The sequence below is a fragment of the Strix uralensis genome, chromosome 9 (assembly GCF_047716275.1).
Source record: "Strix uralensis isolate ZFMK-TIS-50842 chromosome 9, bStrUra1, whole genome shotgun sequence".
Lineage (NCBI taxonomy): Eukaryota > Metazoa > Chordata > Aves > Strigiformes > Strigidae > Strix > Strix uralensis.
This window is the reverse complement of record NC_133980.1, coordinates 20,796,840-20,822,808: the sequence shown is the minus strand read 5'-3', so window position 1 is coordinate 20,822,808 and position 25,969 is coordinate 20,796,840. Positions and strand designations below refer to the sequence as shown.

At 43.1% G+C, this 25,969-nt stretch overlaps 1 protein-coding gene across 2 annotated transcripts; it reads right to left on the bottom strand.

Annotated features, from left to right (window-relative positions):
• SERPINE2 (serpin family E member 2) lies at nt 1-24,661 on the bottom strand. 2 transcript variants are annotated; one of them, XM_074877701.1, is made up of 10 exons: nt 24,606-24,661; nt 10,181-10,455; nt 8,858-8,977; nt 7,454-7,681; nt 6,177-6,374; nt 3,460-3,658; nt 3,218-3,318; nt 2,142-2,228; nt 1,508-1,591; nt 1-681 (listed from the first exon to the last, which is right to left on the bottom strand). In XM_074877701.1, exons 2-10 carry the CDS (start codon nt 10,434-10,436, stop codon nt 644-646), a joined length of 1,311 nt encoding a protein of 436 aa, XP_074733802.1. In that variant the 5' UTR covers nt 10,437-10,455; nt 24,606-24,661; the 3' UTR covers nt 1-643. The 2 variants fall into 2 exon arrangements, with proteins under 2 accessions (XP_074733802.1, XP_074733803.1); XM_074877702.1 differs by lacking the exon at nt 8,858-8,977.
• Between the last annotated feature and the right edge of the window lie 1,308 nt (nt 24,662-25,969).

Here is a 25,969-nt window from a genome sequence, read left to right as displayed (position 1 = left end):
TTGACTGTTCATAATGCATTTTATTTTTCCTTTGTACAAAAACAAATATAAAATTTAAATCCAATAGAAAGTGTATACTAGCAATGACAAGTTTACATTACAATAAGACAGGACAATGTGATGTGTATCTAACACCACATTAGTTTTAAAACTCAGTGATACATGCACTATATAAAATAAAAATTGCTAGAACTTTTAATCTATTTCTACCAAGAATATCCAGGTACCAAGATACTCAAGAACCAAAAGTAATCTTGATAGGTGGTATCTACAAAATTAGACCTTTTCCACACACAAGAAGAAACCAACATTAATAGAAACGTTTATCATTCTTTGTTAAAATCCGCTCACAAAAGCCATACACAAAATTCTTAGTAGATACAGAAAAAGCTCAGAAGTTTGTTAGCATAGGTAACCATTCAGTAGTTTAAAGAATCTTTTAGACATTTTGAAGAGATACTGTAGTTTTCAATCTGTTATTTTTTCCCCACAAAGCCAGAACTACGTCGACTCCTGTTTCAAAACCTAGTCAGTGGTTAAAACTAGCTCTTGAGTGAAGTCAAAGAGTAGTGTACGAAATATTTAACAGGACAGGGATGTGTCACATGAGTCTGTTTATTTCTTGAAGAAGTCTTTCCCACATTCAAGGTTTGTTTATTTGTCCCATAAACAAGATTGTACCTAAGGGATGAAATGAAAACAAGGATTACCATAGTCTGTAAATACAGTTAAAACTTTTCCATGAAAGCACAAAGTCCACAGAGCACAAGCTGAACCACCTCGTCAGTGTCTTGTCTAGCCTCCCTCAAGCTCATGAGCCCAGGGAAACATGTGCTTGGATAGGTGGCCAGCTCATATTTCTAGACACACACAGTTCTGTTGATGCTCTGTGGAGCCCTGGAATGGGGACTGCTGCCAGGAGCTTACTCTTCCCCGGGTGCTCACAGCTGCATCTTGTTCCCTACTAACTACCATATCTATCCTCCACATGTCACTGCAAGAAGCAGACGAGTTATTCAAAGTAACTGGAGCAGCTCTGCTCTAGAAGAGTCAACCCATACTGCAAAGAAACCACAATCATTATGTTTTAACACTCACTTCAGTTCACAGCAGGCTGGAGCAACACCCTAGATCCCTGAAGCCCCTATTCTAGCCTTTGCCCTAGCACTATTTTACTGTCCATCAGAAAGCTGTGTCCTATTCACCAATTCATTATCAGAGTTATTTCCTCTCCACTCAGGGGAACTATGAGTATTAAAGACTGTTCTTTTGGACCCATGAACCTGCCATGCTTGTTTCTGTTAACTTGACAGCCAACACTCATTTTTTTCATATTCCGAGTTGTATTCCAAATAAAATAATCTAATATTAAAGGCATAAAAATACACTTGCAGGGTTGGTTTTTTTTAAAGCAATAGGTATTTACTAGCTCCAGACTTCTTTTGTCTCTATTGCATAACCAATATTCAACTTCTAAGCAAAAAAAGTACATACAAATGCTGCTTACCGGTAGGATTGTGCCGGATGAAAAATACAAACGGCCTGTCTACTATGAACCAAGGAGGGGATGACCTGGCTATTAAAATTGCAGCTTGCAAGAAAGATAAGGTTTAAAGTTAGACAAAGCAAGTATCACAACACATTAAATACTCTTTCAAAGTGAAGTTTCCTAGTGTATACTAGAAGCTTCTACAGGTAGAGATAAATGCCTAAAACCTACCAACTTGGGACATTTAAAGTCACGCAGGTCACATGCTATTCTCATAGGAACCATTATTAAAAAGACAACACAAGATCCACAGAAAGCTGAAAGTCTTGGGTTGTCACCCAAAGGATGTAGTAGCTTAGTCATCTTTGCCACCTGGATAGCCAGGAACATTATACTGGTGGCCAAAGTGTTAGCTATTAGAAGACACTTATCTAGAAGTAAGCCTGTTTATATTTTGGAGTATAACAATGGTCTGATCAATACTGGCAAGTTGGGATTTTCCTGAGAAATTACATAAAATCCATCAGCTGATCTGACCTGAAGTCAAGAGCAAGTTCCCACAATGGTCTCGAAGTAGGCTCTCTTTGTGTAGTGTTATAGCCTTCTAATATAGTTTTCCCGAAGTCTGACAGTTATCAGTACAGTTGCTTACTTGTTGCTGCAGAAGCTTTGGTTCCATCTTCACTAACTTCAATTTTTGTCTTTTGCAGAACATGAGATACATGAAGACCTTCTGTTCCTGAAAAACCCAAGGAGAACAACATTTTCAGTCCTGATGTACCTTGTAGCTAGCAGCTACATGGCTAAGAATAAAGGCTGCTACAGTCCTGCTCAAATCCTGAGGTTACAGTGAAGAACGCTAGTGGTAATATCTTTGAATACAGTCACTAAGTTAGTAATTACAGAAAATAGGGAATACCCTATCTTACTCTTCCATCTTCCCCATTTACTAGGTTTTCTTATTTGATGGTTTAAGTTAGAAGTGTTCGCTTGCATTTTTAGTTTTAATTAAACAAGTGACTGAAAAAAATATGCTATCTGAATTTAATTTACACTCCCATTTATCTCAGTGTCAGGAGGAAAAAAAGCACTTAGCAAGGCACCTTGCTTTCAATGAAACACAGGAATTTGTTTTCAAATCAAGCCAGCACAAGGCAGGCTTTTTTGTTAGATTATCTCTGCAGAAGGGAATCAAGAGTTTAATGGAAGCATAGAACAGAAATAAGATGACATTTTAGAGCCACAAGTTCAAAAGTGTCTACACCTCATTTTCATATACTAATATTTACAGCTCTGGTTTGGTCCAGTCCCTTGAACTGGGAATTTAATCCTTGAGCTTTCCTACAGCTCAAGTCATTAAACACATACTTCAGGGAAAACAGTTAAATACTGCAGTTGCAGGATTTGTTACAGTCAAGGTATGGTATCGTTAGAAGTCCTGCCATAGATTTTAGACAATGCTTGAGACCCTCAGGTTGTAATATCACATCTTAAGAACCTGAGCAACATGATTTACTGCTGTAATGCAAGACAAGGCAGGGGGAAAAGCCACTGCAGCATTCAATAGAAGCAAGCAGCCATGCTTGGCTGACTACAAAATAGAACTTAGCTCCAATGTCATGGTAACACTTATCCAAGGCAAAAAGACAACTGTATTGGCAAAACAGCACTTCATTCAGTGCCAGAAACTATGAATGAGGACCACCACGGACTCAAAAAATAACTTACTTGTTATTTTTGCAAAGTTTGCCTTTGACTGGTCAAACATATCTGTAATACCAAGTGCTTTCAGAGGGTCCTTTAAGTCTGTTTCTGCTACTGCTGTAAACCTAGTTGGAACAAGAAAAAAGAATGTATCAGTATTGTGCAGGAGTTGCCTTAAGCACTCTTTCTCCTGTACCAGAGGAGATATATGTATATGACCCCTGGAACAGACCCTGAATGAGAAATGGGATTATATTAGTACTTACTTAGGTAAAATAACCTGCACCCTTTTTGCTACCATGGTTGTCATCCAGCTTCCTATTGTTTTTGTGCTGATGTGAGGAATGATAGCGGAGAGTGGTGTTGTGCTTTCGGTAGGCAGAGCAATCAACATGCTTATCATTTCACCGTGGTATGGCAACTCAATGATATTATACCATAGCTCATTCGGAGTACTTGTAGTGCCTAAAAAATAAGCAAAACTAATGAGCCATAATTCTTACAGCCTTAAATCTCTATTTTACCTTTAGACACCTACTGCTATAAGAGTCTGCTAGGAAAGCTTTGACCACATCCTCAAACTGATTCTAAAAAGTCAGACTGCCTGTCTTCCTGCTAGGCAACCCTTCAGAAGTAGGCTAGGCTCTGTACAGATGCTAGTTTGACAAAAGGCACAGACAGGATGACACCATGAAACAAATACTCATTTGAGCTTGATATGCATACTGTTTCCCAGACAAACCTCATCAGCCCAGAGTGGCAAGCCAGCTATATTAGAAGTCACCAGGTCTGTGAATCAGCTAGGTCTCTACTTCAGATCTCAGTTGTACCAGCACCAACTGAGCCCTGAGAAACAAAAAGCAAGAAAAAGCAGCAGACTATCTTTCCAAATTGAAGAGATTTGTAGACAAGCTCTTTTTCCTTCAAGAGTTATTGGAAGAGCTCCTGTTTGAAGTAGTCTGCAGCATTTACTTCATTTTCTTGCTTAATAAGGATCTCATTAGGAAGCAGTCTTAAGTCCTTCAAGGTAGTAGAGAGCAGCCACTTCGAGGCAGTGCAGGAGGGCAATTAGATGAGGAGTGCGATAGCAATGCTTCCATAAGTTACAGCAAGTGCTGGGAAGGCTGGCTGTCTTCGAGCAACCCTCTCCTCCTTCAAGTTCCCTTTGGTTCCTGCAGGATTTCTGGTATGTGACTGGGAAGCAAATGCTTTTTATAGCAGTTTCAAGTGAAAACTTGTCAGTTTAACTACAGACAGGGTTTCTGGGAAAGTTTTTGGATAGCAATAAGATCTTATTAGGCTTCCCCTTTCTCCATGTACATCTGCACTTGTCAACCCAAGCTGAAAATTGACATCTTCCTTAGAAATTTAATCTTGTTGCCAGGGCCATGCAACCTGCCTTGACTGAGCTCATATTGCTAGAAAACTGGTAGTATTGCACTTATTTTGCAGTAATTTTGTCAAGCTTGGCAGTTTGATTATTTCCTTTTATTATGACAGTGGTTCTCAAACTAGGGCCTACAGATCAAAATACTGGTTGCATAAAGTCAGCTACAGGACAGTAACAAAAGCTAAACTGTCCAACAGTGACATACTACTTTCCTGATCTGCTACATGCTACTATCATTACTAATGAGGCGTATCAAACAGCAGGGGAGTTCACCTTCAGTCAACTGATGAGATTTAAGATGCTTAAGAAATTTAAACTTTTAAAGATCCCTTTACAAGCATAAATAAGATAGAAGCCCTGTGTTAGGATATCCAGAGATACCCAACCTAAAACAAGTCTTAACTTGTCAGTATTCCTCTTGTTCCTTTCTAGCCTCAGTAGCTTTTCTAGCTTAAACACAGGCCAACATAATGGAGCTTTTAACCAGTGTCAGAATCAAAAGTGAAAATCCTTTAAGATAAATCTTGCTAAAGCCTGTCTTAAGTTGTGAACTTCTTTCAAACTCCACAGGTAAGTAGCATACGCTGCAGTAGGCTTCCCCACCTCACACTTGCAGCAGTTATCTTTAAGTATTACATTACATCTTCTCTAATACATGGGTTTAGAACAGAAAGTTACAGCTGTTTAACATGAAGCTAGCAATATTAGTTGAGCACTACTGACAGTGAAACTAGGCATTTAAAAGCACAGTGGGTCTTGTTTTTTGGATTTATAGCAAGCTGTATTTTCAGGCCTATTTCTCAGACTGTATTTAGCACACATGGAAGTGAGTTCTAGGCAGCACTGCTCTCTTCTTCAAAGGATGCAACAGAAGACATTCTTTTACCAAAGCTTCAGTTTAACTCTGACCAATAAAATCCCCATAGGGCTGCAACGCTGAAGCTCTCAAGTACATAGTGGTAAGGAGCTGTCTGTCAGCTTCAAGAGTCTCAGACAGAAGTCTAGCTGAACCTGCTGAACTTCTTTTCACTTGTGACTCCATTTGAATTTGAAGAGCAGCTTCACACCTTGGGAGATACAGCCAACATACTAGCCCTGTGCTCCTCTGGCTCCCACAGGGCTGGGGACTGTGCAAGTTCCATTTATTTATTATACAATAAGATATAGATTGATTCTACTCCAATGTTTCCTTCATATACAGCTCATCGCCACATAAACCTCAGGGTTCTGTTTCCGTTAGCAGTTTTCCTTTATTCTCACCCCTTAAAAAAATAAGGATTTCTTCTTACTGCAATGCTTAAGTAACACGCAAAGTTCTCAGTTTGGGTACTTCAGATTTTCCTTTTTAGGCACAACAGGATAAGGCAAGTACTCTGTCAGAGTAATAGTTGCTTGAGGTTGAGTAAATACTTTGCACAGCAAGCTCATCCACGCCTCAGCAAGGTAAGATCCTTCCGTAACACAAAGCCTCTTACATCAGCTACAATGAGCAACACCATTAAACACCACATACAGCAAACTGTTGTTTCAGTTTGAAGGAAAAGAGCAAATTTTACAGTAATTGTGCATGGTAGTGGGAGTTACTGAGCTTACCACAGCGGAAGATAGATAATTGGGACAGCATAGGAACTTGGTAGGTCTTTCCATCAGCTCCATAAAATGGACGTTTCTTTGTATTTTCAGGTCGAAACCGTGATTTCCATAAGCCCTTGAAATACACAGCATTTACTAGAACCAGTCTGGTCAAACTGCCATCGATATCATCTGGAGCTACAACCTGATCGATCATACCTAGAAGAAATAAAGAAAGTCTGAGTATTTGCTGTCATAATGCTGGCCAACTGCTCATTAAGAACCTGAAGCACATATTACTTTAGGCCTCTTGATCTGCGAGTGTGTCAGCTCCTCACGAGGCAATACATTTAAGGTTCATAAAGCCAATGGTATTCTTTGCCAAAAAGTAAGCAAGCCTTTGGGATAATTAGAAAGCAAACATGTCTTGCTAATCAATAGACTGATGTTACAACTAACAGGGCCTTACCCTTGCCAGCATGTGAGCAGATCTAAGACTCTGTTACAGTGGCAAGTTTCAGCTGAAGCACTTCCCCATTCACACACTGTTTGCAACATTGCTATGCAAAACTGGTGATGTGGTAGAGAAAGAATCTGACAGCCTCATTTCACAAATACCACATCCAACATCATTAACACACTCCTCACATCCAGGAGGCACTGGTTTTAACTCCAAGAGATACCAAACACGTAGTTCACCTAAACTACGAATATGTTGCAAAACATGATCTCTGGCTTTAGCATATATAAACTTGACAACTAGATGTCAAGAGTCTTGAATCATGAGCTGTTCTGTCAATGCAGGATTAAAAATTCTCCACTAAACATGACTCCCAAGAACATGGCCATATCTTGCAAGAGTTTAGAGCAGTAAGAACAGAAGCTGAACTGCTCTACAGCTTTCCACAAGTCTCGTTTACAGAGTCAAACTTCTGAGTTGCTCGAAAGCATCTTTTATGTTTGAGAAAGCACAGCTCCAAGGGAACTCTGCTTGGATTTCTCCAGTTGTATGAAGGCAAAGAGCAGTAGAAATTCCCCTGATCCAATGGGCAGATGGACATACACACACAACACCCATCCTTCAAGGCCACCACACAGACACATCTGCTGGGGCAGTGAGACTGCTGATTTCTGGTCCACCAGCTCTAAAACATCACACTAATGCCAGCTTAAAAACAGCTTTCAGCTGTGATGCAGAGCTTTGTCTACCTCCTCATCCTTCCCCAGTATCTCCATGCAAATCAGAGAGGTCTCAGACACCACCATGCCACGCACAAAAAGCACTCGCCAATACTCACCCCTTGTTTCGTTTTTCACCCACTGGTTGATGGAATCACATGCTGCGTTTGGGTCCTCAAAGTCCACGCTCTTGACACTGCACTGAAACACCTCTTTGTTCCTTGTAACAAAAGGCACTTCCATTTTAAAGCCACTCTTTGCAAACACTGCATTAGCAATTGTAACAATGTCTTTATTCTTTTTTGAGACTATGAGCCTGTTTATCTTCTTTAAGGCTTTACCAACTCCTAGTTGGAAAGAACAGCAAGTTTAATTTAGAATAAGATGATGAACAAACAGTTACTTTATATGCAACTATTAACAACATGAAAGGTCAGACATTAACTGCTGGACTAGAAAGGAGACCAAAGCAGGCAGTCTGAGATGCCTTCCAAAATACCTATTTCTGATCTCCCATCTGAAGAGTGCTACTGTTTCCCAGCAAAACCCATGACCTTCACTGTGATGCTTGCTGCCCCTCTAGCTGTCTGCTCAGAGTACTACAGACAGTGCTGGGGGTAATATTCAGATTCAGCTCTTAGTGTGGAACTACTGACCATGCTCTTCCACAGAGGAGACTGTTCCAAAATGTATTTCATATCATAGAAGTCCAGGCCACCTGTCAGTTCTGTGACAGTGACAAAGAAAGTTGGGGGCTTAGTCTGCTCACTCAGAGCCAACAGGTCTACAGGATTATGCAGGCAGTCTTGAAATTCTGAGTGCAAAAGTTGTTTTCTCACCATCCTTCATTTCCATTTACTGTAGAATATAGAAATCTTAACAGCTTTCTTTAAGACTTGACTTGAACCTTATTAGTTTCCTTAAAGACTAGGTCCTGGCCTAAATCAGCTACAATCACGAGTCAACCCCCTAACACATGAACTTGCCTTTAAAAAAGGAAAAAGGGGAAAGCAGTAGGTTCCAGTGCTTACAGTCAAGAAGACCCTTAGGACCTGAAAGCAGCTCGTGTTAAGTTTGCTAGCTCCTTCACTGTACATGAGAGAAGGCATATGGCAGCACAGAAGAACTGCTATGTTCACCATACCCAGTTCTCCCTGTTGTTATGGCTTATGAATGAGTGCTTGTCTACACAGGGAAGCTACTGCCAGGCAAGAAACTTTGTGTTCAACCCTGATACTGAACAGGATCCTTGGGTGGCTGTTTTTACAGCAGTTATTAATGAGCTCCCTCTGTTTCCCAATACAATTTAGGCAGAAACATTTCCAGACTGCTTCCTTATGTAGACAAACTTGATATAAGAAGGGAATAAATTAGTTCAGAGTTATTCTCTTAGCTGCATATAAGAAAAAGCCTCAGATGGCTTTGCTGTTTCATGTATCATGAATGCTTTAGCAGTACCATTTGTACGAATTTCTACATGTTCACTCTCCAATATTATGGGCAAATTCTTTTGGAGAACATACCATAACAGAGGTTCTCAAACTGTATTCTGTGGACCACTGGTGGTCCACGGAGCACTTGCTGGTGGTCCGGGGAGAGCTGGCTGGTCTCATGATGCTGGCTCTCCTCTTTGCTTCCAGCTGCTAAATTGCATTAAAAGACAGCTAAAGACAAATTAAATACTTTCCAACTGTTACCTTTCCAAAGAAGCAGTTGCTGTAGTTGCCAAAGGACTGTAAGGCAATCATGAATAAGAGCAGAAGAGATCTGTGCAAAGAGATAGGTAGCATCCTATAACAAGTCTCTGTAACAAGGTACTGGCTACCTTCTAAGGAGTTTGAGAACCTCTGTGTCTCAGTTAGGATTAGAAAGTCTGCAGGCCAAATAATACCAGGTGATACAGCGTTTCAAAATTTTTGCACGTACTTATATTTTGAGTATTCCAATGTTCCTAAAGCTGATTATCCCATAAGGAGATTTCAAGCTACAACATTTAGATCTTAAGCTGAAAAATCATTTTGCTGTACTTTAAACCCAGAACCAAAACAGCAAAGCAAATGAAGACAGGATAACACGTTATATGGCAATACTGCTCAAGATTTAAATGTGCACTTACCTCTTGGAGTGTTTCCTATTCCTGGAAGGAAGGCAGAATGCTGGCACTAAGACGTTAAGTCTTGCTGGCAAACACTCACAAAAATACTCAGCATGCAAAGTAAAGCAGCAAGAACCTTCAGCCTACACCCTCTTGAGGGGCAGACATTGGCAGAGGAATATAAACACAGATGCATGCAGTGTCAGGCACAGAGACAAGCAGAATCAGCTGTTTCAAGAAGAGGGCACTACAAGAACTACAGATTGAAGGATCCTGACAGCAGAAACACAAATGAACAAAGCTGAAGAGCATCAAACTGAAAGTATCAATTGTATGGTTAGAGTTTGTATTGCTTTCAATGTGGTGATGAGAAATATTCTCTTGCCCTGTTATATAAGGAGTGGCACATTAAGGGCTGTTCAGTACAGCCTGAAATGGGGTACTTGCAGCCTTCCTGCACAGTACTGGCACTGGACTGCCCTCCACACTATTCTGGGAAACCAATTTTGCAAAGACAAAGGCAGTTCTAGCCAGGGCCCTGAAGTCATGAACGAAGCTGCTTATAAGCCAGTCCAAGTATACATACATGTCCATACTCAAATTGCCAATTAACTTCAAGTGTGTCCATTCTGTGCTTTGGTAAACAGAGTTAATTGGCATATGATGCAATCTACCATACTTTGAAAGCCATCTCAAAACAGCATGAAGATTCTGACACAACACGCACAAAACCACCTAAGGAATCACTGACCATTTACACTGTATCTCATCATAGTTGTCAGCTGCTTCTTTGTCTTGCCATCAGCACCCAGCTGCAACACCCCCAGGACAGATGCAATCCCATGAGGAGAAACAACAATGTTGTCCTGAGGCTTAGCTTTCACTATCTGATTGAAGACCTGGATTCCAACATCAGAGCTAAGTTCCTCCAGAGGATAAAAACTGAACTGGGAACATACAGATGTTAAAGTCCCAAGAACAAAGAGAAGTGGGAAGTGCCAGTTCATGATTTCTGGTTGGATATACCTGTAAGAGAATAAGCGGGGAAAGTTAAGTCAGCTTTCACAAGTACAGCATTTTTATTTTCAACTTAAATTCTTATTTACCTAAAGAGCAGGCGAGTCTGGGTGTGAAGCATGTGCAATTCACAGACTTGCCTGATACTGCTACCAGTATTTAGGTCTAGGAGTTTCTAGAAGCAGAGATAACCATCAAATAGCTAGGTATCAGTGGTTATATAGCAGGACAAAAGCCACCAAGCTGGAAGACTACCTCCCACCACACACAAGTTCAGTTAGTTTTCTGTTTCAGTAAGTGGAGCATTCTATTTAAACTGCCCTTCAGCATAACTTAGTGCCAAGAACCCTTGTGGTATGGTCCTCACCCACCAAGATGTGATGCACAGTACATTTTATAGCTCATTTTCTGCCATGAACAGAAGCATGTATACATGTGCAAACAGACCTTCTGTTGTGGGAATTTACACCTGCTTAGAATAATAAGAGCTGCATAACTGGCATTTGCCATTATGGGAATATAGAGGAAGACTTTTACAATTTTAAAATGCAAGGTTAAGATCGGATTTTAACTTACACTTTTCCATTTAATAAAATACAGTAGCTAATGAGTACAGAAGGAAGTTCACGTTCAAAATGGGCCAATCTTCATCTGCAGTTCTAACACCTAACAGAATTCAGTATCATTATACCCATGACCTCCTAAGGAACTGAGGCACAAGCAACAGTTTGTTCAGGACCTCTCAGCAACACATTAGAGAACCAAGCCCAAATCTTAAATACTGGGTACTGTAACTACTAGGCTGTATTTCCTCCTTATGGACATGTACGAAATCCTTTTTGTTAGGGCAAACGGGTACTTAAGAGGAATAGTCATGCAATAATCTCCATTTCATGAAATCAGGCTCCCTGCTCACCTTTGAGAAGTGCAATCACAACATTTTTATTTTAAGACGTTTCAGTTGCACAGTTCAGGAGTCCTGACTTCCATTTTCAGACCAACAAGCAAGCCTGTTCCCCCCACGCTAACTTTGGTGCTCCAAGAACACACTCCGGTGTTAGTCTCTCAAACACACTGAGGAGTCAATTAGTTCCCTAGTTCACTGAAGGCCGATCAGGCTGCAGAAGGTATACAACTGATTAAAATGTCATTTGCATACCACATGCAAAAAAACAAAAACCAGGTGCCTCCTGCCCTTGAGCCCTCTGCTCAGCACTGCACACTTGCTCTTCCGGCTCCAGCAGCCCCAGAGCTGGTGGCCCGCGGAGCCACGGCAGGAGCCACGGCGTTCAGGCAGGGAGCGCGTTTCGGCTGAGGCGTCATTCACAGCCGCCTCCCACGCACCCGAAAGGGCGTACTGCACCCAGGAGCTCTGCCATTGCACAGCCTACCTACGCTGCGAGTTCAAACCATGCTGGAGCACTTGATTACCAGAAAACCAGCTGGTGTTTGTACAGATTCATTTAATCATCTTTTAATAGCATGTACTTTAACTGTGCTAAAACACTTGAAAGTAACAAATACAGCATTTCCACTTTCTACACCATTTCAGGGGACAGAATTGGCTGTGTCAAAGTTTGCCATTGCAGCACAGAATAAACCAAATACAGAACATGAAATAACGCAGGAGTTGAGACATCTTTCTCCCCCCAACCCAACTGTTAGTATAGCTGTGACCAGAAGAACCTGTCAGACTGATTTAAGTTATGCAAGAAAAAGTGAAAATGTTGTCCTACAAAGCAGATTAACAGCCCACCCACTAATTAAGTCTTTCCCATCAACCTACTAATCCCCCAAGCAGTTCTGGAGTCACTGAAGTACCATTCCTTCCAAAGGAGCTCCATACCAGCCATCAACTGGCACTACTCAAGTTTAGCCTGAAAACTAGACTGGATTTGGCTGGCTGCAGCAGAGACCTGCAGGAGGAAAACCCGAACGCCATCTGACTTGCTTGGAGCAGGTTACATGAGTCACTTCCTACATTTGTCCTGCATCCCACACCACTGGCTACAGCAGGAAGCAGTCATGGGGAGGACCAGCAGTCTGACAGGGAAAGTGAACTTGGTACTTTTTTAAAATTAAAAGTGTTAAGGAATATTCTTAACTGTTTTTTTGATACTAGCACAAGCCAACCACCCAAAAATCTCTAGTTTTATTCTTGGGAGAAGGCTTCCCTCTCTCCCAGGCAGCAGCTCTACACCAAGGGCAATGCTGCCTTGCAAGGAGGCAGTGTGGCTTGCCACTCCAAGAGAAGCGAGGTTTTGGGTTTAAGTGGTTTGGTGACCATCTCTTCTCCCTACCCAGAGACTCAAAGGCCAGTTTAAACAGAAATTCTTAATCCCAATATTAATCAGACTTTTACCTTTACCTAGTACCTTGGCAAAAAAAAAAAAAACAAGCAAACACAAAACCTCATAACCATTAGAGATTCTTAACAGATGCACTTACAAGCAAGCAAATAGTTAATGTTGGTGCAATACAGCCTGTCCCATATAGTGATGGAGACCAGGGATAGTGACAGACAACACAATCACAGAGCACAATCTGAGCTGTAATTTGAAAACCCCGCTTCTGATCAAGGCAGCTTTACTTGATCCAGCTGGCAAACCAGAAGAGGTTGGGCTATTTTGAGCATATCTACCCTTTACACATTACATTGCCAGAAGTATATCATGAGGGCAAAGACAGGAGCCACACTTTTTTGAAACCAAATAAAACAATGTTTCATTGTCATTTATGTACTGCATCTGCACAAGTCTAACTGAAGTCAGACATCTCTCTCCTTTGCCTTTACCACAATATATTGCTAGTCCCCAGTTTTCTACTCAGCTGGTGACAGCCCCTGTCAGACTCAGGGTGACAGCTACCAACAGCCTTGCATTTTCAGCGTGACACATGTGTGAAGCCTTGTCAAAACAAGGCAACTCTGCTCCCAAGGCCACTGCTGCAGGGTTTTGGTTTTGCCTTTTTTGTTTCAGGGAAAAACTGTCACCTCCTGTACCTGGTTTCCCCAGATGTCTCCATGCTTGCCTAACCTCTCCCTCCTCCTACACCATTAAGGCAGGTTGGTCTTCGTTTTGGAGCACTATCTCTAGCAGATACCAACTCAGTAAGTGAAACAAAGTTGTGCAGTGCTCTGAGCACACAAGAAGAGTAAAACCGCTTTTCAGCATTAGTTACAGAGCAGTCACTTCTTGGCCCTGCCATGCCCGTTGTGTAGCTTAACCAGCTAACCGAGAAGCTAATTTCATCTTTGAGCAGAAGTGGCATTCATGTTATTAATGCTTCTGGCATGGATTTCAGTATGTTCAACTTCTAGGCAGTTCAGTAACAAGAAGTGTATTTGCATATCCTGAAAGAAACAGCTTAAGTACAGTGCAAGGAGAAAAAAATCCAAAAGGATGTAGGATGTGTAGGATGGAAAACAGTTGACCTGCTATACAGAATACCAACAAGCTTTCAACAAGCTTTCATAATGCTGAAGCTAAAAACTTAGTGATAATTAAATGTGAATCTAATGCTTCAGAAAGCCAAACAAAAATACAAGATAGGCATTTCTTTGCCTATGACCTTTATATTTTTACAAAGTTAACTGAGAAGGAGGAAGGTGTATAGGCAAATTCATTTACATAAATGTGGGCTTCTGAAAGATGCTGGACTAAAAAAAAATCCCTCTTCAAGGTAGGCTGCCTACTTCTTGGATTGAGAACTTGAAGGACAACATCCCACAACTTAAACTTCTAAACAGACAACAGAAATACTGACAGTGACCCAAAGAAATGCAACTAGAGTAATAAAAACAAAAAACCCCAAATTATCTTATGTGAATGCAGTTCTTAACCCTAATGTTAAAGTTTCTGAACAAAACAGGTAAGTGTCATGCATCCAGCTGTACGAGGGATGCCTTGCCTACCGCAAGCATACAGAGAACTCCGTTACTCTACCTGCCTTACAGAACAGCACCATAGCCAGTCCTGTACACCATGCTAAATTAGTAGTTACTACCTGTATCTAACTGCAGAGCCTAGTTTAAGCCACTTCGTGTTTTTAGACAAGTAGTCCAGTCAGGCACAGAGCTCTAGGGAAGGTAGGAGAGGAACACTGCAGCATGCCATATCTGCACTGATAGTTTTGTTTTCTCTCATGACAGATGATGAAATGTCTTTAGGCTACCAATCTCAGCCTCTAGTCAGTGTTGCAAACACTAACCCTCATGCATACTAGGCAGCATACTCAACTCTCACTAGTCTCAGCTATTCAGATCACCCACACAATGCATAGTTTAAGTTTCTGGCTGAAGTTATTATGGAAGTATTTATGTCAACAAAGAGGACACGATGCTTTCAGCCTGCATTTACAGAATGCTTAGTACAATACAGACTGTTTGATAAGGGTCTAGAAAAGCATTTGTTGGAACAGGAAAAAGTTACATCTTCAACCCCAGGCACAAAAAGCTGCTGAGCATGGAGATCCTCCTACAGGGAAGAACTAGCTTAAGAAGGACTTTGTTTTCAGAGAGCTAGACTGAGCTGCTGCACTCTTCCCAAGAGTAAGGTAAGTTAGTTTGGTTCAAAATCAGAGGCAAAAACATGAGCTGAAAAAATACCCAGATTTAAAATTACCTGTCCCAGAGAGCCTGAAGAACACTGTTAAGTGAGTTGAGGAAGAAATAGTGAACTGCACATAGACTTTCAGTTATCTGTACCAACTGCACTGAGTACTATATGTATGTATGTTAGCATCCTATGAGACACCTCCAAGTGTTCATTTTGAAGCCTGACTTCAACAACAATAAGGTACAACTCAAAAAGCTCATTCTTGCAGCTGCAAGGTGGATTCTGCAGTTTCTTTAAAGACATATCAAGCATAAGGGAGTTTAGACACCAGACTTTACTTTTATGACTAGATGTAACCAAAACAGCAACAAGCACAGCTAAAACAGTAAAACTAGAAAGCAGAGTCTTACAGCATTGCTGGTCTCACTGTATTGAGCTTAAGAAGCTCAGAGCCCCTGAGCCCACATGGCAGGCACTGGGCAGCCTGTGGGCCCAGAGAAACTCAGCCTGGGACAAACACTCAGGGACTTCTCCAAGTTTGAGATGTTGATGTTTCCTTGTCAGTGCCATCTGTGCTACTAATTTAAAAGTCTTATTTCAGCTGACTTGTGAGCTCAAAGAAAGCAGTTTCACTTCAGGCATTTAACTAACTCTCTCCAGCAGGACTGAATAAATACTCAACCAAACTTGTTAATAGTCATTTAAGGACCTGGCTGAGCACACAGCAATTGTTTCTCCAAAGCAATGAGACCACTCTGGTTGCAATGGGAAGGTCGCATGCTGGGTCTTGCTTTTCAGATGATGCACACTTGGCAGCATATTAACACACTCAAGCCTGTTGGTAGGCTTCTCTCCCTCTCAGGGTGTTCGCAATTCCCCTTTTGCCTAAGCCTCTTATATCCCAAAGCCTTCAGCTTCAGTATCCTCTCCTACCATGCTGCTTGGCCTCTGCTACATCTAAACCTGTTTTCAGGTTCAGAGCAGCAGGACCTACAGTCTGAATGCAGGTGAGTTCAGAAGTGGCTTCTTCCACACAACAAAACTGAAATGTTTCATCTTCCTCCACGTTTTCTGGTACATCCCGAATGTTGGCACCTCCCTTTCACCTAACAACTCTTTCCAGTGCTTCCTGCTTTGAAGAAGCAAGGAAAAATCCCAGACATCCCCACCGATACAAAAATACAAGCCACGTTATATCAACATATCAGATCACATGAAAAATTAATACAACAAAATAGATTTTTATTACTCAATACCTGGAAGCTTTAGTATATGCAGAGCATTACTAAGAAAGGATAATTGCTAGCTTTTAAACACCTTTAAGCAGCTCAGTACTGGCATTGCTCTGAAAAGGAGTAAGTTACTGTCAACATGTGATAAACGTAACTTGTACACAGACATAAACTGCAAGTATTTTTAAAAAACATTTTGTATGTTAAGATAGTAGTCTGACTTCAGGCACTACAGCAACATTGCACACAACTGCACAAAGCATGGTACTGGGTCTGAGGCTTTCCTCTCAACCTTAATCCCCTTCTCTGCTATTTCCAATTCTCTCCATTTGTTAGTGCATTTGTGTTTGTTTCAAGATGGACCATCTCCACCTGGAACACCTTCCTTTCAGCTGTGTCCAACCAGTCTCCCCTGCCAAGGGGGAATTCCCCAGCAGAGCTTGTATAACTGGCTGGCCCCAGATAGGAACCACCTCTTTGTCCAAGCACAGCTCCCACATGAGCAGAAAGTTAGAGTTTAGCACTTCTTTATGAAGAGTCCTGACCAACACTTCTTGGGAGTTTGTTTAGCATGAAGGACAGAGACAAGCTCCATTTAAAGCCTTCTGTAGCCTCATGACTACTGCCTCCAGTCCATAAGCCAGACTGATTTTCTCACCAGTACCTGTCTTCTACAGTGTTTCATGGTAGTTCACTGCATGATGTGAAATTGGTCTTCGTAAAGTAGACCAGAGACAGCTTTTGATTTCAGCACTCCATTGTAACCATACTACAATTACACAAGCACTACTCAGAGTTTCAAGAACACAGATAGGCATTTATGTATTGTTTGCTTTTACTTCCATTCCTCATTTATACATAATCAAAAAAGCCAACTTTAGCTCTGCTTCATGAAGCAAATACAGTTTGCTGTTATCACAGGCCAGGGGCCTTACAGAGACAATTATGGGACTCTACTGTTCCACCACCATTTCCAAATTTTATCTGAGTTCTCTCATTACAGCAGGCTCAATAACTATTGTTAAAGTTTCTATGTGTTACTTACTCCTGTATATGAAGGAGAGTTTCCACAGCCATGTCTAAGATCTATTATCAAGTCTTACAGTATCAGGAAGATTAAAGAGAATTATGTTTTTAATTTACTGGTGTCCCTTTATTAAAGAAGTGGTTTTGTTGATCTTAAGTTCTTTATGCAATGTGGTTACTTTAACATAATGAAGAAACAGCATGGGACAGTCAGCCCATCATGACTAATGCTGCAGAACCAGTTTCCCAAAAAGACGAAGCACGGGTGTTTCCCAACATGGCAGTGAGGCTATACCCTCTCGCTCTGGATTCACCCCAGTAGAGGAAACAATGGTTCAACGATTAAAGCATTTGCCTAAAACTGAGCTGCAGATCCATAGCCCAGGCTCCCATTTTAAGTTTTCGTGGAAGAAAAGCCTTATGGAACCACAATGAACACATTAACAATGCTCACTATGCAAGCACAGGTTCATTAAGAGCCAAAGGCAAACCTAGAGGATTGTAAGCTCCCATTAATAAGGTACAGGGTATTAACTCTTTAGTAATGGGCTGCTTAAGTACAGATTTATGAAGTAACCCCACGAGGTGCTGGCCTAGCAGTGGCTGGTGTCTTATGTACCTTACCACCACCTTCACCTTAACCCCCACTTCTGCTTCAGTATTTGATCTTCTGCTCTTCCTTGAAGAATATTAAGGGAAACCCAATACCCTTATTCATTTCCACCTGTTGCAGGACTCATCTGATACCAGGACTCTCACACCTCTACACCCTTGCAGAGCAAACTGAAACTTGCTCCTTCTCTCTCCAGGTAAATTTTAATCTGCTGACCAGTAACACATGCCCCATCTCCTGCACATACCAGGCTGGGAGAGCAGAAATAGCCTTATGAAGATGACTCCATGGCCCCTTTGAGACTGTGTGGAGAACTGTATTTGGAGCAGACTGAACATCAAGAACTTCCCAGTACACATCCTTCTTCAAAAGGTTCAAGATACTAGTATCTGTAACACTCAAACCTAGAAAGCTGTCAAGGAAAATAGAAAAACTTTGTAAAAAATAACAAAAGCTAGAGACAGAATTGAGTCCTCAAACCAATAGTGAAAACTTCAGTAGAGCTTTGTCAAGGCAAGTGAGTTGCTGCAGAGTAGAAGATAGATGATGCCTTCAAGATGCCTTCAGATTCTATACCTTTTAGGTTTAGTTTACAAAAGAAGTACTTGTATTTCCTATTAAACAACACCCTACAAAGCCTAGTTTCTGTCATTCTACACCCTGTGGTTCAGTCTGGGTTTACAACACAACTGAAAATGGTGGGGTTTTATGTTGCAGTAACATTTTTACACATCTCTAACCAAAGCATATGCATGTTTTGGTTAGAGATGCCCAACTGGTAAGAGACAGGGTCTCAGTCCTCCAAGTTGCTTTTAAGAAACCCCACTTAAAATAATGTAAGTAATTAAGTATTACTAAATTTTAACTTATTACCATAGCCTTACCTCTTGTAAGAGGAAGATAACAGTGTTGGCAGTTTTGTAAAGTTAGAGTTGTATTTGATACACTCATTTCACCATAAAAATAAATTGGAACAACTCCAGTATTCTCTGTTTATAATAAGAGCTTGTACTTACACAAACCCATTGATATCCAAGACCTGTAACTTAAAGCATTTGTATCTAGGGAATGATACCATCTCACAAAAGACACTTGGAGAGATCAGGAACACTGATCTAACCATTTACTTCACTTCTGGTTGGAAATCTGCAGAGTGATAGGCAACTAGTTTTTCTTTATTTATTAATCATACTGTATAACATTAATAATCAACTGCTTCCTATTTGCAAGTGAATTCAGAAACCCTGTTGTCATCTGAAATATTAGATACAAATGCAACTCTTAAAGGATGTAGCCAAGGATTAAAGTTATTAATATTAAAGATGAAAAAAAGCATATTGATTTTTCTGTCTCTAGGACAGGAGCACTGAAACAGACTTAAGCTCACAGAAACATCAGATACTAGTTTTCTAGTGGCCTTTTCTTAGCCATTTCAGAACTAGCTTAAAGGTTACCCACAAAGGATAGGGATAGCTGCATTTTCCTTTACAGCATATAGACATTTACTTATATTTACCTTCCCTCCTGCCCCCAGCTTCAGAAGCAGAACCAGCCAACCACAAAAGCATCAGAAGTCACAAATGCTGTAAGGATGCAGGAATCACACCCTGTAAGGAAACAGGAATGAAGCATTGTGCTGGGAACCCTAACAGTATACCCAGATAGACACGTCCTCAGTCACCTGCAGGAAGGCTTACATTAACCAGTTAACAGCTATTTAGAAGACCTGTATTTAAGAAAACATGCTTTTTTGATTAATCTGACCTCACCTCCGATTAATCCCACTGGCTTTACTACAGGTTTCTGGAAAGGCAAGACCTAAATTTCCATAGGAAAAAAGGGACAACTGAATATGAACTATGCACAAGAATCCTGCAAGAGCAGGTCATGACCTGGTATATTAAACCATCTGATTCAGTTCAGATTGAAAGTTTGTAGGCTGAGTTGTGAGCTGCGTTGGCTGAGAAGCCTCCACACAGTCCACTGCTATTTCTGTAACACAGATGACGAACCTCAGCAGAGGAAGTAGGCAATTAGCTGGGAAAGCAGCCTCTTAAACTGAGCTGCCAGAGCAGCTGGAGGCCTCAAGCTTGTTTCATTGCTGAGAAAGCTACATGAACTACTCCTTTTGAAGAGGAAGGTATACAGCAAGATGAAGACATATAGCTAACAAACCCACCAACTTCTACGTAGGATTTCTTAGATTGCTTAAGGATGTAAAGTAAGATAACAGAATGGAAGATGAAAAGTTAGAGATATGTTCAGTTCTCCTTTTGTTTTTCTACCTGTAACAGGTCAGAACAATGACAGAGACTGCTCTTCTCCTATTAAAACAAATCAAGAAACCTCAGAAACCACTCACAACCTTTGGCCAACAGAAGCTTGCGGTTGAGACCAGATGACACAATCATCTCAGAAGCAGTGAGGACCATCACTAAATACCACAGCATGCTCTTCTGCAGGAACAGACATTTAAAGATCAAGTTGTTAAATAAGAAAAGCATTTAAGAAGAAAACAAAGCTTGGCCAAAGCTACATAGCTGATGAACATGAATTCATACCATCTGCACATCAACTGAACTAAGAGAGCTAAGACGTACCAACACTTCTCAATATTGCTGCTGAAGACCCCAGTGAATTACAACTGTAGCTTACAGTCTGTTGACAACTGATATTTCTCACAAACAAACAGTTACTACCTGCATGCTGAGGCCACTATATAGACACAGCCTTGAGCAGAGGTCTGCAGTTCAGAACTCTCTGGTAATCAGTCTTGATGCCTTCCATAACTGCTCTCACAATCCCAAGATACCAAAAAGAACTTCAAGCCACTGTTTCTAAAGCCCAGGAAAAGAACAGGAGGTTGCCTGAAGCACATGGTTTACATCATGTTGCCGAGTATGGTCAGCAAAACTGAGATTTCCACCACAGGGAGATCAATCCACAAGATGAATATGCTTTCATACTTAAGCCACTTTGTGGCATATTTATCAAATCACAGCATGAGTCACCTCCTGATTTCAGCCTGGAAATATAAGCAAAAGCATCTTTCCAGCTCTTAAAGGTGAACACCAGACCACAGACAAGATACAGTAGCTGCCAAAAAACTCATGTGTTTCCACAGACACTGCTCAAGAAGAGGTGCTAAAGAATAAATAAAGCATTTCAGTTAGCACTTAAGTGTATTTCAAGGCCATGACAAATAACTCAAGAAACTATGGCTCACACTAGCGTTGCCACTAAAATTGCTCCATCCTCTTCCTGTCCATGATCATTGGCTCCAACTTCAGCAGTGACCTCCTCTGTGCTTGCAGAAGTATTAATGTAGTTTAGTAGTGAACTACATTCTAGTACTAAAGACGAGACAGGAAAAAGCAGAACACAGGACAGCTTTTTTCCATAGCATGCCAGCCTAAACATTTGTGTAGCTACAGCTATAGAATGCTACCACCTCTATTTTCATCTCTTTCCGGGATTCTCCCACCCCAGCATTTTAACCATCACAGACGAGACATACCTGAACACATACATGTTGCACATATTCAGCTTCCTCATATTTTTACACACAGAATCATCTAGGTTGGAAAAGACCTTGAAGATCATCCAGTCCAACCATTAACCTAGCACTGACAGTTCCCAACTACACCATATCCCTCAGCGCTATGTCAACGTGACTCTTAAACACCTCCAGGGATGGGGACTCCACCACCTCCCTGGGCAGCCCATTCCAACACCTAACAACCCGTTCTGTAAAGAAATACTTCCCAATATCCAGTCTAAACCTTCCCTGGCACAACTTGAGGCCATTACCTCTTGTCTTATTTACTTTAGCTATTTAATAAAAAAAAATTTATATTTTCATAGTTCTCTAATTTACAGTTAGTCTTTAATTCCTATGTAGGCAATTGGCTACTCCATGCTACCTGCTCTCCAAAGCTAAAAAGAGGCAATTCTTTGTATCACTCTCTGCTTATTCAGAAGTTGTTTATGGTTAGTATAGGTGCACTGAATTACGCAGTACTTACAGGCTAGTACTTTGATGTAAAACATGATTTGTAAATTATGTCACAGTCAATTCAGAGGATGCCCAGAGGCACTCAAAGATGACTGCATCCAGCAGCACTTTACAGATAGTGATGATTAATTCCTCTTTTCCCTGTCTTCCCATGTATAAAACCTTTGACCCTAAAGAACAGTAGAATCCAGTTAACAGACCAACTAACTGGGAGTGTTTTGATGATTAGGCTGGATTTCCCCCCAATTAATATTACAAAAGCATGCTCTCTCATGCATGCTTGTGATTAAGCAATCCAAGTAACTCCAGCTTCCAAGAAAAACCTTCCACTGAGACCTAGCTTCTTCCAAGCATGAGCACTGCAGTTGCCTAGCAAGAATCAAAAGCTGCAACCAGCTGCATGAGCCAGGTAGATACTGAGCCCACCACCACCAAAGCAACACAAATTTCTAGCCAGAGCTCCCTCTGAACTATTCCCTTACTGTAGGTGTATGCAATTTACAAGCAACTCCATTTTAATTCCTAGCAATAAGGTGAGGTGATTTTTTATATATTTATATACCTACACACACTTCAACCTAGTCTAAAAATGCCTAGTGCAACTTACTGGGCTCACTGCTTGACATTTTTCTGCCTAACAGTATGCTGTTAAGAAGCTTTAGGACTGGAACACATTTCTGGCTGTACAATTTAGAGGCCCACACTAAGTCTCCACATGCCACTAAGACACACTGTTCTCCTGGTTGTCCATGACAACACTAAACAGAAGCTTCAACACTTCTGTATACACCTGGAGACAAAATCCACTGCAGATTTCAGCTGTTTTCTTTTTTGTACTGACATGAGTTTAGATTGCCTCCCACGTGAGGTACATAGAGCTACATATATACAGTTGTCTGTAGTGATGGCTGTATCACCATCTGAAGCAAAGGGGAGTTTTTGTAACATCCTGATACCTAGGTAGCAGATGCAAGGGTTATGTCCAGATAAGGAGCTTTTCAGCATCTTCAGATCACTGATCAAAATTTGTTTACAGATTGTCCAACATACAACTTGTCCATAACTGTTAAAGAAGCTGTGGGCTAGGATTCATTACTCAAAGTTGACTCCTGTGCCAAACAGCTGCTATTCTCACAGGTTTAATCACACCCCATAAAACGCTGAAGTTCCAAGCCAGCACATCTTCTACATATTTGAATCAATCTACTTAATCATTCTGCCTTTTTATTTGCATTGGTCTTCACCTCACACATTTTAAAGACTCATCTGATCACTCAGCAGGCATGCAGCTGCTTTTCACTTTACTCAGGGATTTCTGCCACTTCTCTTTTTCGAAGCTACACAACAGTACAGCTGCTTACACCTACGTACGATTCCTGAATAGTCCCTACAAAACCAGATTTCTAATGAATTCCTGTGGAGAGCAGGGGGTAAGACATTACTAAATGCTCACACAAGAGAAAGCAAAGGGAAAAAAAGTCATTTTTCAGTGCAGGGAAAAAATAATCAGTCTACCAGGTTTCTCTTTCAGGAAGTTGCTCAAGAATGCAATTAAAACCACAAAAAACAAATCATGTTTCAGAATCATATGCAGGCATGAGAAAGGGGGAGAGAGATAAATCACACTGAGGCCTCTAATCCATAAACAGATATTCTCAAGTTTTAAGGCAAATCTGACATTTTAACACCTATTTGTTAGCACAGTGGTATCTCCAAAGGTTTTATTTCTCTGTGAAGATCTTCCTGCATTGCACAACATTGAGCCAAGATATTGAACACCATTTTAACCAGAACACAAAAGACTCTCTCCCCAGGTGTACTTTGCATTTCCAAATTCTCCCCGAACTCAGCACATGAAGCACGTTCCCACATTATTCAAAAAGGAGCCAAGATCAGAGTTTTAGCTAACCAGTTCTCTGCTTCAACACACAATTTGATGGCCACCAGCACTATCCAAATCCTGTTTCAACAGCAGAATATAGACACCCTTTCCTCCCCAAACTGCAATGACTGTAAATACTTCTCTCCCATTTCTCTATCACGCGATACGTAAAGAAAAATCTCAGTTACTAACTGATTTTTTTTTTTTTTCAGTACAAGAAAAGCAAGCTCTCTCATAGCGGACAGGACACACAAACGAAGTGAGCAACTTCCAGTTTTCAAGCTCTTACGGTGAAGCCGATGCTCGGGCAGTGCCACCTCTCGCACCCGTGAGAGCGGAGCGGGCGCCAGCCCCGGAATGCGGCGGCGACGCGGGATGGAGCCGCTGGCAGAGGGGAGCAGCCGCTCCCCACCCGGGGCCGGGCCGGCGCGGGCAGAGCGCAGGGCCACCAGCCTGGAAACCCACTTCGGGGGGGGGGGGGGGGGGGGGGAACGGAACCTCCTGGCTTTCATAAAACCAACAAGGAGAAACTCACCACGCCACAAGCACCCACTCACGCCGCAGCGCCCACGCATCCGGCGCTGGGAAACTTGTGGGAGCAGGTAGCAGGCACCGCACACCGAGGAGCCGCCGGCACCCAGGATAACGCGGCCAGATCGACCACTTGCGGCCAGCGGCCTCCGGTTGTCAGCGGAGAAACTTTAGGTCGCGTCCCCCCCCGAGTCCGCACGCCGTCCCAGCCCCCTCCCTCCTCCGGGCGCCTAGCGGCTGCCCCGGGCCCCCCAGCCCACCTCCTCCGCCCGCGCGGCGCGGGAGCCGGCCGGCCCTCGCTCACCTCCCCTCGGCCGCTCTCAGCCCGGTCCCGCCGCGGCAGCCGCTGCACCGCGCCGCTCGGCCGGAGCGTGGCGGCGCCCGGCGTTTATAGGGCCCGCGGCCCGGCCCGCCCCGCCCCGCCCGCCCGCCCGCCTCTCCGCCGAGCCCCGCGGCGGCCCGCCTCGGGGCAGAGCTGCCCGCGGCCGCCGCTGCGGAGCGGGAAGGGGGGGAGCGCAGCGCAGCGCAGCGGCGGGAAGCGCCGGGCCGGCCCCGAGCCCGCCCGAGGGGAGCAGCCCGGCCTGCCCGCGCTGTGCCGGGCCGCAGGCCGACGGCGCGGCCGTGCCCCATGGCGCCTGTGGCACCCCAGCGCCCGTCGTGCTGGGCACGGCCGGCGGCATCCCCTCGCCCCGGGCCTGGCCACCAGCACGGCTGCGCCCCCGCCGCGGGCTCCCTCCCCGGCCTCACCGGCAGCTCTCACCCCTCTGCGTGGGGCGCGGGGAGAGGCACCGGCCGTGGCGGGAGCAGGGAAAGCGGAGGCAGCTGTTGTGCCCACGGGGGCAAGGCCCGGGCTGGCAGGACGGCTGACGAAGCGGGGTGGGGGGTGAGGGGACCGAGACCACCGAGGCTGCAACGTCCCCCAACACCATGAGGCTCTTCCTGGCAGCGGCGTGGTGGGAGATGGGCGGCCTTCGGCCACAGGGGCACGTCCTCTCGCCAGCCCGGCCTTGCACTCCCTCGTGGCTGGGACCGCGGCGCCCACGTCCTCTAGCAGCGGGGATGAGGAGACGTGTGCCAGCGGCCCCGGACCTCGACCCCTCGTGTGGCGCTGGGGTTTTGCTCTCCACAAACAGTGCAAGGGGGCACCTGAGGGAGGTGAGCTGCTGCTCCAGCGTAGCAGCACGGGCACAGCAGCGTGACAGGACGGGAGTGTAATCCTGGGAAAACACATGTGAATCTTAACACTGACTGACAGTCCTGGACTCCTCAGCTGACAAAGCACAAGAGGGAATTTCCACTATTCATACCAAAACGGTGCTGCTGACAACCCCAGAGAAACAGGCAGTGCGTCAGTCCAGCAGAGGACAACACTGCCTTGTTAAGTCATCCTTTCTGTGCCTGTTTTCCAAAAAAATTTCTCATGCGTGGCTCAGTCCAGCTTTGAAGAAACAGGACAAGTATGCAATAAACCACATTTCTTCCCTCAGGAGTTTGGACTCTTCTGGATGAAAAAAAAAAAGAAAGATCTCCTGGCACGAGCTGGAGCAGCAGCGGTGGTGGCTGCTGTTGGTCTTTAAGGTGGAGAGCCTTGTGTCCACCAAGGTGGGCTCTCTGCGGAGAAACCGAAACGCTGGCGGGCAGGATGAGGGAGGTGGCACGGCATGCTGG